The sequence below is a fragment of the Carassius carassius genome, chromosome 16 (genome assembly GCF_963082965.1).
Source record: "Carassius carassius chromosome 16, fCarCar2.1, whole genome shotgun sequence".
Classification (NCBI taxonomy): Eukaryota; Metazoa; Chordata; class Actinopteri; order Cypriniformes; family Cyprinidae; genus Carassius; species Carassius carassius.
In genome coordinates, this window is record NC_081770.1 from 30,102,833 (window position 1) to 30,116,551 (window position 13,719).

Sequence of the window (13,719 nt, forward strand, 5' to 3'; positions counted from 1 at the left end):
TGAATTTAAATCATACAATTTGTGTCAAGCAATAAAAAAGTAGCTTATCAGAAATTGCACCGTGTAAACAATATAAATTGTTGTTACTAAACCTAATACAATTCTGCTTAGTTACTAAAATGTTCAGATTGTTTTACACCAATTTGATATTTAAAAATAAAGTATTTAAGTATATAATTATCTAACATCCGACTAATTAAGATTAACCTCAAAACATTAAATGCTAAATGGTGGTTATATATAGGTCTATCTAGCATTACACAAACATTAGTCAGAAGGTCGTCTCTAAGTGACTGAACAGCCTGACGCGTCTCACAATTCGACGTTGTTACAATGTTATCTGACATTACACGTGTCTGCTTCATTAGAGCCTGTTGTGAGGAAAAAGCTTAACTTGGTTTAATCATAAAAATCAATCAGGAAAAGTTGTAGCATGCAGTCCAGGATGGTCCCAGAGCATGAGCGGGAGCTTTTTGATCAAATAAATGTGTTGTCACCAGACACCTGGCCCTCTCCAGTGCCACAGCTGTATGGAGAACAAGAATTGAGGCAGCTGTGTGATAGTCTGGCAATGAACTACTGTAGTGTCAAACAAGGTTTCAGGGACTACAAGGAAAACCCAAACATGGCAATTAAAGAGGGTCTTCTGAAATTAAAACACACAGTAGATACACTGGCTGTGAGCACAGCTGAATGTGAAAGGGGATTTTCAGCGATGAATATTATTGTTAATAATAAGTTGTTATGTCTGCACACGTCACACGTCTGCACAAGTGTTGATCGGGTTGTTTCATAATGCATTTTGTTGAGTAATTACCTCCCGTGTCGGTGTGATTAAATCAAATATAACATAAACTGACAAAGATATTGGCCCTGATTCTCTTAAATCAACATAATTTTCTTGTTTAAAAAGATGTTTACATATTTGCCAACCAATATTTTCAAACATATTCAAATTCATATGTTTTGCGAGGGTGAAATCCGTTGCCTGCTTGTTAACATTGAATGTAAAAAATAATATATATTTTTAAAGTATTTATCTTTGTTTAAATAACTACTCAACCTTACCAAACACATTAATACTGTAAAAATAGCCCCTTTGGTGTAAAACACATTAAGTAGGTATGTGACAAAAAAAAATCAATACTAGAAAATGAATATATAATCATAACCATATGATAGATAATAAAAATATTTTTAAAATGTTTTTAAATGATTAATGATGCATGAATTGTAGTATGTGAATAAGTAAATGTGATGTATTTAAAGTGTAAACTTCACGCATTTCAGTGGGCTTGAATAGATCACTCTTTACAGCAGATTTAGTTCACAAACAACTGACAGTTTTGACCTAAATATGATTTTCAGTTTCAATAATTAATCCTATAATTCGACATTAATAACTTACTTTTAGCAGCATCAGTTGCGCGCGCTCACAAGATCTCCCGGTTCTTACTTTTGAATTCAGTTCACTGGAGACTCGCACTAAACGGTTCATTTGAATCAGTGAGTTGTCGACTCGAGAACAGCTGCAATCGAATCATTCTAATTCCCGAATGAATCGTTTCGTATGGAGGTAAATCAGTAGCTAAACTCGAGAGGTTGAAGATATGAATGTGAGAACTTGTCATATTAATATTTGTATTTGTAAGTTAAAATTTACACTCACAGCTCTGATGTGAAAAGTTGAATCTTTCAATTTGCACACACAGACAATGATCAAAACACCCGTGTTTTGAATTGGAAGTTGTAGATTAATAGTCACAAATGTGTAAAAGGACATTCACACAAAGAAAATGACATACACACATGTTTAAGACATATTTACTTTTGCACTTTACTTCAGTTTCGCTGCACACCGTCAAGTCGGCACTTACAACCTCTCAGATCTGGAAGTACAAGTTCAAATCCTAGCGCTCTGACTTTTGCTACTCTTTTTGCGGTATTCTGTTGCAAAACTCACTTGTGCATTTGTATATGCAGATGTGAGAGAGAGCAGAGCTGGGGGCGGGGCTTTGGTGCGAATGAAGACATTTTATTGGTCGATGCCCGACCAATGAACAACGCCAATTGTTTTTTTACTGAATATCCTTAGCTTTGACAGGATTTTAAGACACTGCATTCATTTTGCCATTCAGGTATTATCTAGTAGACAAATAATGCAACATATTTTATATGATAGCAGAACATCAATTTCTGAAATATTACAATTTAAAATAGCAGTTTTTGGTGAAATGTAATTTATTTCTGTGATGTGCAGCTGTATTTTCAGCATCATTCCTCCAGTCTTCAGTGTCACATGATCTTCAGAAATCATTCTGATATGATGATTTACTGCTCAGAAAGAAAAGGTTGTTCAGAGTCAAAACTGACTTCTTTTATATTATATTATATTATAACATAAGAAAACCATTCACTGATCTTGACTGAATGTATTTAATAACTTTAATTGATGAATCTTTATTTTATTTATTAAAAGAAAACTATGCAGTGTTTTTAAACTTTTAATTACAGTTTCTGTACCTGAATTTTTGTTTAGTTGTATTTATTTATGATATTGCTAATTGACTTGTTTGTTCCTATCTTATTACTGACTGTTTACTTGTCTTTAACACTTTAATATTTGAAATTTATATTAATCTAGTTGTTTTTGCTATGGTATTTTTTTTAAAGCACAGTCAAAATTCCTCTTGCAGTTTTTTGTAGGCTGCTGATTTTTGCTCATGTTATTCAGCTGCAACAGAATGCTTTGTAAAAAGACAGAATACATGTTTGACATCTAAATGTTTGAATTAATTTTTTTTATATATTGGATTTTTTATCTTATTGGGATCTAAACTAGGAATCGATAAGAATCGGAATCAATAAGCAGAATCGGAATTGATAAAATTCAAATGATACCCAACCCTAGAAATGAGGGACACCTGCTCCACTCACCGGTCTCGAGTCCCACGGAGGAGATCGGAGGGATACAAAAGAGGAGCGACGACAGTGAAGGATAAGAGAGGACCAGGCCTGGACTTTATTTTGTGTTTGTGCGCGACAGTTGTCTGCGAGGGGCTGACGCGATGTTTTGTCTTTATTTTATTATTAAAGCTCTGTTTGATTGTCCGCCGGTTCCCGCCGCCCCTTTCTGAGATTGTGAAGTTTGTATGCCATTACAGTAATATTGTGACTTTATTAAACGATCCTCTACGAAAATACAGTTTCACAGTTTTATCAATGTACTTTCAGGGAGGAACTTGTCAGCAAATCTACTTCACAGCACATCAGTGAAAGCAGTTGACAGTTACAGACGGTGTGTTGATCAGGGTCAGATCTGAATTCTGCAGGTAGGTAGATCTCCAGGAACAGGATTGTACAGCCCTGTTATATTGGTAATGTATGATGGATTTAGTTTTTATTGAAGGTTTCCTGGGATGACCGTTGAAGAGATCAGCACATCAGATGTTGGCCTGGACAGCTGTACCTAAAGTACACCACACTGACTTCTTTGCATGGATAGCTGACTACCACTATTATGTTCTGTGAAGGTATTATTTTAGCAAACCTGAGCACCTGTGACAGTGGAATAGTTGTAATGAATAGTCACACATGCATATTTGTAAATTTAAAGTCACAGATACATTTTTTTAGTACTAACAATATAGTTTTTTTTTTTTTTTTACTAATTCTCTCCAGCAAACACAACACGACAGTTACACCATTTCATATTCTGAGGTGCACAAATCCTATTCTACAATTAAGAGAACAACAGTATACTAGTGCTCAGTTTAGCCAAGTTCAAGTGTATTATTTAGAATCTCACACTGAGATTCTAGATAATACACGGGTAATGTGTCCTGGCAATTGTTCCTGGATTGTTAGATTTTGGTTCATTCACTGCCAGTGATTTTCCGTAATCTGTGTGTGTACACATAACCCATAAAGATCCCGTAAAGACACATGACATTACGATGTGACATGTTTTGTTTAACTTAAGCTGGCATATTTTTTCGTCACAAACATTGATCTGCCTTGTTTTTTGGGACCACCGTGCATTGTGAAAGGGTCTTTAGTCTAGCACACTACACAGAAGTTATTTATTTACCATTATTATTATTTTATTTTTTATAAATTAGAGCCAATTTATTGGAAATTAACTGAATAGAAAAGGTAAGTGCTTTTGGAAAATGGCTGAAGACTCAGCTGCTCAAAGTAATAAAGGCAGGTCATTCTACCATGATCTCATCTAAAAATACTACTATTCTCGTAAAGTCGATAATATGTCCAGTTCTAATAAACACATTCCAGGAAGAAAATATTCAATAATATGAGCAAAATGAAAAGCAGCCCTGCATAAATCTGGTATAACTGAGCCTGTGAATTTGTTAATTTGTAGAATAGGATTCATGCACCTGTAGTGAAGATTTTGTGAAGGTTTTGTTGTGTTTGTGAGAGAGAAAGAAACAAAATACAAGCTTGCAACTCAAAAAATATTTTCTTGATGATTTATTGAAATATTCTCTACAAATACAAATTCCAACGTCACAAGTGCTCAATTTTGTTATAATAATGTACAAAGTGTCTCGATTGTACAGTAGATGTACTGTATGCAAATATAACAAAGGGACATTAACAACTGAATATTCAGGGGATGCAAACTTGTCACCTTTACGTAAAAATTGACATTTTGAATCCAAAAATAATTTGCATGTTTTGTGTAGATCCAAAGAGTTTTTAAAAGTGAATAAGTTAGCACATGCTAAATAACACAAGGCATTTTTTGTTTACATTTTATATACGTAATACAAAGAAAAGAAATACATGTTTTACATCAAATGTTGCTTTATTTTTTTTTTTGTTATTTTTAAGGCACATGATAAAATAATTACCCCCAAACTCTAGATGAATTTAATCATGGAGTCATAGGACATTTTTTTTTTTATTCTGTGAATATAGCTTTTAATTTGTGACTTGACACAATTTATATTAGCCTATAATATACTTTATACCTATTTGTGTGTAAAGCATTTTCTTTGCTAGACTGCTCTACACATGTATTTGTAACTGTGTATAAACTGTATTGTATAAATAATAAAGAAATTGTGACTGAATGTGATGTGTTTAATAAAGTTTTACTTTATGTGAGTATGTAAAAGATTATGTGAGATTATGTGAGATTATGAAAAGAGTATGTGAGATTTTTAAAGTAGTTTTACCCAAATGAAATCAACGTCGTTTCAACGTTAGGTAAGCAAACCAATTAGATCGATTTTATGTTGAAAACGTATTGATTCTCTGACGTCGTTTCAACTAACTGAAAATCAACGTTGATTCAACGTTAGGTAACGCAACCAATTGCGTCGATTTTCCATTTGGAATGGCGTGCCTGACGTTGGATCAACGTTAACCCGATGAGCAAAACGATGTTGGATCGACGTCGGAGATCAACGTTGTTTCGATGCCACGAGAAACGTCGATTCTACGTTGATTCTATGTCAGTTTGCCATCTGGGGAACTTTTCTCCCTTTTCAAATTACATCAGAAATGCATTTATTTTTAAAGAAAATGAAGGAACTGCCACCTTAACGTGGTGGAGGGGTTTGAGTACCCGAACGACCCTAGGAGCTATGTTGTCCGGGGCTATATGCCCCTGGTAGGGTCTCCCAAGGCAAACAGGTCCTAGGCGAAGGGTCAGACTAAGAGCGGTTCAGAAACCCCTTATGAAGAAATTAAATCAAAGGACCGTGACGTTGCCCGGTATGGCGCAGCCGGGGCCCCACCCTGGAGCCAGGCCCGGGGTTGGGGCTCGTATGTGAGCGCCTGGTGGCCGGGCCTCCCCCCACGGGGTCTGGCCGGGCTCAGCCCGAAGGAGCGACGTGGGGCCGCCTTCCCGTGGGCTCACCACCTACAGGAGGGACCGTAAGGGGCCGGTGCTTAGAGAATCGGGCGGCAGTCGAAGGCGGGGGCCTCGACAGCCCGATCCCTGGACACGGAAACTAGCTCTAGGGATGTGGACCGTCACCTCACTGGCGGGGAAGGAGCCAGAGATTGTGTGTGAGGTTGAGAGGTTCCGACTAGCGATAGTCGGGCTCACCTCTACGCACAGCTTGGGCTCTGGAACCACACTCCTCGAGAGAGGATGAACTCTTCACCACTCTGGAGTTGCCCATGGTGAGAGGCAGCGGGCTGGTGTGGGTTTGCTTATAGCCCCCCAGCTCAGCTGCCATGTGCTGGAGTTTACCCCGGTGAACGAGAGGGTTGCTTCCCTGCGCCTTCGGGTCGGGGATAGGTCTCTCACTGTCGTTTGTGCCTATGGGCCTATAGGCAGTGCAGAGTACCCGGCCTTCTTGGAGTCTCTGGGAGGGGTGCTGGAAAGTGCTCCGACTGGGGACTCCGTCATTTTACTGGGGGACTTCAACGCCCACTTGGGCAACGACAGTGACACCTGGAGGGGCGTGATTGGGAGGAACGGCCCCCCTGATCTGAACCCGAGCGGTGTTCAGTTATTGGACTTCTGTGCTAGTTACAGCTTGTCTATAACGAACACCATGTTCAAGCATAAGGGTGTCTATCAGTACACGTGGCAACAGGACACCCTAGGCCGTAGGTCGATGATCGACTTTGTGGTCGTTTCATCCGACCTCCGGCCGTATGTCTTGGACACTCGGGTGAAGAGAGGGGCGGAGCTGTCAACTGATCACCACCTGGTGGTGAGTTGGATCCGATGGCGGGGGAGGAAGCTGGACAGACTCGGCAGACCAAAAAACATACTGTGAGGGTCTGCTGGGAATGTTTGGCCGAGTCTCCTGTCAGAGAGATCTTCAACTCTCACCTCCGGCAGAGCTTCGACCGGATCCCGAGGGAGGCTGGAGATATTGAGTCCGAGCGGACCATGTTCTCCACCTCCATTGTCGAAGCAGCCGCTCGGAGCTGTGGCCGTAAGGTCTCCAGTGCCTGTCGAGGCGGCAATCCCTGAACCCGGTGGTGGACACCGGAAGTAAGGGATGCCGTCAAGCTGAAGAAGGAGTCCTATCGGGCCTGGTTGGCTTATGGGACTCCTGAGGCAGCTGACAGGTACCGGCAGTCCAAGCGGACTGCAGCCCGGGTGGTTGTGGAGGCAAAAACTCGGGCCTGGGAGGAGTTCGGTGAGGCCATGGAGAAGGACTATCGGTCGGCCTCGAAGAGATTCTGGCAAACCGTCCGGCGCCTCAGGAGAGGGAAGCAGTGCCCTACCAATGCTGTTTACAGTAGAGGTGGGGAGCTGTTGACCTCAACTGGGGATGTCGTTGGACGGTGGAAGGAATACTTCGAGGATCTCCTCAATCCCGCTGTCACGTCTTCCATTGAGGAAGCAGAGGCTGAGGGCTCAGATGTGGACTCGTCCATCACCCAAGCTGAAGTCACCGAGGTAGTCAAGAAACTCCTCGGTGGCAAGGCACCGGGGGTGGATGAGATCCGAGTACCTCAAGTCTCTGGATGTTGTGGGGCTGTCTTGGCTGCCACGCCTCTGCAGCATCGCGTGGCAGTCGGGGACGGTGCCTCTGGGATGGCAGACCGGGGTGGTGGTCCCTCTTTTTAAGAAGGGGGACCGGAGGGTGTGTTCCAACTACAGGGGGATCACACTTCTCAGCCTCCCTGGGAAAGTCTATGCCAGGGTACTGGAGAGGAGAATCCGGCCGATAGTAGAACCTCGGATTCAGGAGGAACAGTGTGGTTTTCGTCCAGGCCATGGAACACTGGACCAGCTCTATACCCTCTACAGGGTGCTGGAGGGTTCATGGGAGTTTGCCCAACCAGTCCACATGTGCTTTGTGGATTTGGAGAAGGCATTCAACGGTGTCCCTCGCGGCGGCCTGTGGAGGGTGCTCCGGGAGTATGGGGTCCGGGGGCCCTTTGCTTTGTCCCTTTACGACCGGAGCAGGAGCTTGGTTCGTATTGCCAGCAGTAAGTCAGACTTGTTCCCGGTGCGTGTTGGACTACGGCAGGGCTGCCCTTTGTCGCCGGTTCTGTTCATGATTTTTATGGACAGAATTTCTAGGCGCAGCCAGGGGCCGGAGGGGGTCAGGTTTGCTGACAACACGATTTCGTCTCTGCTCTTTGCGGATGATGTTGTCGTGTTGGCCTCATCAAGCCAGGACCTTCAGCATGTACTGGGACGGTTTGCAGCCGAGTGTGAAGCGGCTGGGATGAGAATCAGCACCTCCAAATCTGAGGCCATGGTCCTCAGTCGGAAAAGGGTGGCTTGCCCACTTCAGGTTGGTGGAGAGTTCCTGCCTCAAGTGGAGGAGTCTAAGTATCTTGGGGTCTTGTTCACGAGCGAGGGAAGGATGGAACGGGAGATTGACAGAGGGATCGGTGCAGCTTCTGCAGTAATGCGGTCGATGTACCGGTCTGTCGTGGAGAAGAAAGAGCTGAGCCGCAAGGCGAAGCTCTCGATTTACCGGTCAATCTACGTTCCTACTCTCACCTATGGTCATGAGCTTTGGGTCATGACCAAAAGGACAAGAACCCGGATACAGGCGGCCGAAATGAGCTTTCTCCGCAGGGTGGCTGGGCGATCCCTTAGAGATAGGGTATGAAACTCAGTCACCCGGGAGGAGCTCAGAGTAGAGCCGCTGCTCCTCCACATCGAGAGGGGTCAGCTGAGGTGGCTCGGGCATCTGTTCCGGATGCCTCCTGGACACCTTCCCGGGAAGGTGTTCCGGGCGCGTCCCACTGGGAGGAGACCCCGGGGAAGACCTAGGACACGCTGGAGAGACTATGTCTCCCGGCTGGCCTGGGAACGCCTCAGTGTCCCCCCAGAAGAGCTGGAGGAAGTGTCTAGGGATAGGGAAGTCTGGGGTTCTCTGCTTAGACTGCTGCCCCCGCGACCCGTCCCCGGATAAGCGGAAGAAGATGGATGGATGGATGGAAGGAAATAATCAAAAAAAAGTTAAACTAAAGTATCGGGTAGGGTTAGGGTAAGTGTAGGAGGGCTTTATTGTCCCAATAAGGTGACGTCCATTAAATATTTTAAATTAAAATTTACACTCAATCATTTATCAATATAATAATCAGTTATTACTGCATACTATTTTATAATATACTACAATATTGAGGTGCAGATATTGCCACTATTTGCAGTAAGTAGGCTATAAATAGCAGAAAATCCTGCCTTTTTCTGTCAACACGTAATCGATATTGCAAGCGAATCAAATCGTACTATATCTATCTCTGTAATTAAACTAAAAAAAATCAAAGCACATTAACTAAAAGCCTATCCAGACTGCAGGACACAGAAGCAATCACACTCTGATCAGAGTCTCGCGGCTGCATGACCCTGTGCAAGAGGAGAGAGAGTCTAGAATCATGATCGAGTCAAAGTTACTCAAAATAAAACTACTCCAGGAAATAACAGATACTTGAGAAATGAACTTAAGTACAGTAATGAAGTAAAGCTACTCCATTACTGACCACCACTGGTCATGAAATTATGCAAACTAGTCTGATCCATGTTAATATATTTCTATTTTTAACTTTTTTTTATGGAGAAATAAATAATAATAATAAAAAAGTAAAATGGCAGCACAATAAATGAATGTCACATGATTACATGCATCTGTTGTTCCTCGAGTGTCATTGATCTTTTACTTTTTCCTCAGTTTTACTAAGAATAATTTATGAATTATTAGATTGAAATGTAATTATTTTTCCTTATTCCAACAAACCTGAATGCAACTTTTAAGTGACTGATGATGATCTCAATCCAATATTTGTAAAATCAGAGTCACAACCCTGTTCCTGAAGACACCTCAACTTTGCAGAGTTTGGATGAATCTCTCTTATCAAACACACTTGATTCAACTCATCAGATCATTAGTAGAGCGATCTGTGATGTTAGCTGAGTGTGTCAAATAAGAAAGACCTCAAAATATACAGAAACAGTGCAGAGAAACACAGGCCTACTGTATAAAATAAAGTCAATAAAACAAAGACACTGTAAAATACTCACTTAATCTTTCTAGATGCTTTGATCACTGGCAGCAGCCTCAGAAGACATTCTTCTGATCGATCATATTTCCTCAGTTTAAACTCATCCAGCTCTTCTTCTGAGTTCAACAGCACAAACACCAGAGCCGACCACTGAGCAGCAGACAGAGAGACTCCAGAGAGACGGAAGAGATCTGTTCCGCTCAGGTATGTTTGTACTTCCTGCTCTAGTGAACGATCATTCAGTTCATTCAGACAGTGGAACAGATTGATGGATTTCTCTGGAGAGGGATTCTCCCTGATCTTCTGTTTGATGTATGCAGCTGTTTCCTGATTGATATCAGAGCTGCTTACTGTCTTTCTCAGGAGGCCTTGTAAGAGAGTCTGATTAGACTCTAGAGAGAGACCTAGAAGGAACCGGAGGAAAAGATCCCAGTGTCCGTTCTCACTCTGTAAGGCCTTGTCCACTTCTCTCTTCAGTAAACTGATCATTGGTGACCTGAACACATTCTTCAGTCCTGTGTTTTGTTCAGAAAAGGACAGCAGCTTGAATAAAGCAGCAAGAAACTCCTGAATACTCAGATGAACAAAGCTGAACACCTTCCCCAGCTGCAGTCCAGACTCCTCTCTGAAGATCTGGGTACAAACTCCTGAGTACACGGACACTTCTGTGACATCAATGCCGCTCTCTTTCAGGTCCTCCTCGTAGAAGATCAGGTTCCCTTTTTCCAGCTGTTCAAAAGCCAGTTTTCCTAGAGACAGAATAGTCTTTCTAGCCTGATCAGGATTGATTTCATATTTCCCATCATACTTCTGTGTCTTCAGTTTGGTCTGAAAAATCAGGAAGTGTGTGAACATCTGTGTGAGAGTCTTGGGGGTCTCTGCACTCTCTGCTTTACCCATCATCCTCTCCAGAACAGCGGCTGAAATCAAGCAGAAGACTGGGATGTGACACATGATGAACAGACTTCTTGATGATCGAATGTGTGTGACGATTCTCTCAGCCAGACTCGGATCATTTATTCTCTTCCTGAAATATTCCTCCTTCTGAGGGTCGTTGAATCCTCGTACCTCTGTGACCTTGTGGACACACTCAGGAGGGATCTGATTGGCTGCTGCTGGTCGAGAGGTGATCCAGAGGAGAGCAGAAGGAAGTAGGTTCCCTTTGATGAGGTTGGTCAGCAGCACATCCACTGAAGCTGATTCTGTCACATCAGACAAGCTCCGACTGTTTCTGAAATCTAGACGCAGTCGACACTCATCCAGACCATCAAATATGAACATGACTTTGTAGTCCTCATAATCTGCTGACTTTAATTCTTTGGTTTCTGTGTGAAGGTGGTTTAGAAGATCCACAAGACTGAGATGTTTCTGTATCAAGTTCAGCTCTCTGAAAGGGAGTGGAAATATGAAATGAACGTCCTGATTGGCTTTTCCTTCAGTCCAGTCCAGAATGAACTTCTGCACAGAGACTGTTTTTCCAATTCCAGCGACTCCTTTAGTCAGCACAGTACTGATGGGTTTGTCTTGTCCAGGTGAGGGTTTAAATATGTCATTGCAGTTGATTGGTGTCTCCTGTGTCTCTGGTCTCCTGGACACTGTCTCAATCTGTCTCACCTCATGTTCATTATTGACCTCTCCACTGCCTCCCTCTGTGATGTATAACTCTGTGTAGATCTCATTCAGACGTGTTGAGTCTCCATGATTGGACAGTCCTTCACTGAGTCTCTGATATTTATCCTGGAGTCTGGATCTGAGTTTTTGTTGATACATAGGCATCAGTTCTGAGCAAAGGAAATAATTGTTGTTATTGACAGAGGAATATTTTAGAAATGTATTTTTAGGTGTGATTTGGGAGATATTAGATTGTGTGGTGACATTCAGGAACATTAGTGACTGAAGACAGAAGGCTGATAATAAAAACACAGGCTATAATCTGCTGATCCAGAGCTCTTACTGGTCTGTAGTGTGTCAGCGAGGTCTGTCTGGTTCATCTTCCTCAGGAGGAGCAGTGTGATCTTCAGAAGCCCCTCTCTGACTCTGCTATGACCCTCATCATTATAATGGTCTCTTTCAGAGCATTCTGGGTAATCTGGACTCAGTAGTCTCTTAAAGCATTTTAACTCAGAGATGATTTTGTGCTCAAGCTCCTGAAATCATAGTAAATATTCAAACAATAAACCTGCATTCAGTCACAGAGAAGGTGAACCAAAGGATCAATACACAAGAGTTAAAGCATGAATATTAATATTAATAAACATCACTGAATTATATCAGACCTGCTAATAACTTCACTGTATGCTCAAACATCAGCGTCTACAGATATTGAGGTTAAAAGAGAGAGTTTGACTGGATTGGCTGTTTGTTAGATTGATGTTCATCTTTGTGCAGCGGTCAGGTTACATATGGATTCATCTTCTCTACTTTAGTGGACTTTGATCTGCTTTATAGTGTATTATAGTTAATACTTTTCTTAACACTTTTACCCAGAGGGTTATTGTGCTGACACACACACACACACACACACACACACACACACACAAAACCAACCTTAAAAATGGAGTCTAAGTTCTTCTTTGCTGTATGTGATTGCGGTCCTTTATGTTTTTGACTGTAGTTACAGAAATATTTAATATTTTAGTAATTATGTATTTAAAACACATTGGTAAATGAATGAATATCATAAATATTTCTCATACTGTAAACTAAACAACACCTCAGATCAGTAGATGTGTCTCCCGAGCTGAACTCAAATGACTGATTCATTGACGCGTCACTCTTGATGGACACACAGATGGGTTCAGGAGATTCATTCTGACACAGACTGAAATATAACAGAAATACAAACTGTTTCTGTAAATCTCACTCTGCTCTGACAGAAACACATTCACTGTTTCAATCTCCCTTTAATGTTCATCTTTCACTTGAGGAGTCTGTTGTGACTTGAGAGTTAAAAGATTAAAGTATTATATTTCTATGAATAAAAGGAATCTGCCCCATGTGCTCTTTTCATTCATATATTACAGAATAAAATGGACCAATACACACATATAGATAAAGACACAGACACATGCAGCAGCAACAGAGACAGCTGGTGACAATATCCATAACACACCACAGCTACAGTAAATATGAGACTCATAATATCTCACCTGGACTCAACAGAAGAGTCTTCCTCTCTGCAGAGATCTGAAACATCCATCCGTCGTTTTTTCCTCACAGACACATCCATGTGTTCAGATAAATCTGATTCACGCCCATGAATCTGACTATGAATGAAAATGATATTGTAGTGTGCATTTATTTTATTTATTTATGCTCCAGAATGAAGCGAGATGCATTGAGAGCAGTTTGAAAACATTTGGAATTTGAAGATCAAGGTAAATTTTACTTAATTGTGTTTCCAGAAAACATACAAGTATCTTCTGTTGCGTATGAAGGGCAGAACTAAATGGAAAAAAAATATATATATATATTAACAAACAGGGTTCCCACTCTTTCATGAACACCAGATTCAAGGACTTTTTAAAGCACTATTTTATTAAATCAAGCACCTTTGAAATTCACACCCCCAGCACATAACATCATGAAAGTCCTTACTGTACTTACCATTTCACTTACACTTAATATTTATATAAAGAAATGTCAGAGTAATAATGATGTTTTGAATGTGAAGGTTTTATAAAATTAAACCGTTTTAGACAGTCGTGTTTAAAGGACTTGAAATCCATTAAATTCAATACTGGTAATATTCAAATGCAGTTT

General features: G+C 41.4%; 1 protein-coding gene across 4 annotated transcripts in view; it reads right to left on the reverse strand.

The window, feature by feature from the left end:
• Window positions 1–13,219, reverse strand: part of LOC132160095 (NACHT, LRR and PYD domains-containing protein 12-like) — a 164,102-nt gene extending 150,883 nt beyond the window's left edge. For all 4 annotated transcript variants that reach the window (XM_059569810.1, XM_059569813.1, XM_059569811.1 and 1 more), the window contains exons 1-5: window positions 13,107–13,219; window positions 12,671–12,778; window positions 12,505–12,565; window positions 11,912–12,104; window positions 9,977–11,738 (exon numbers count right to left, since the gene is read on the reverse strand). In XM_059569810.1, the coding sequence (XP_059425793.1) occupies window positions 9,977–11,738; window positions 11,912–12,104; window positions 12,505–12,565; window positions 12,671–12,778; window positions 13,107–13,186 (2,204 nt within the window). In that variant the 5' untranslated portion in view covers window positions 13,187–13,219. The remainder of the gene's footprint in view (window positions 1–9,976; window positions 11,739–11,911; window positions 12,105–12,504; window positions 12,566–12,670; window positions 12,779–13,106) is intronic.
• Window positions 13,220–13,719: the final 500 nt, after the last annotated feature.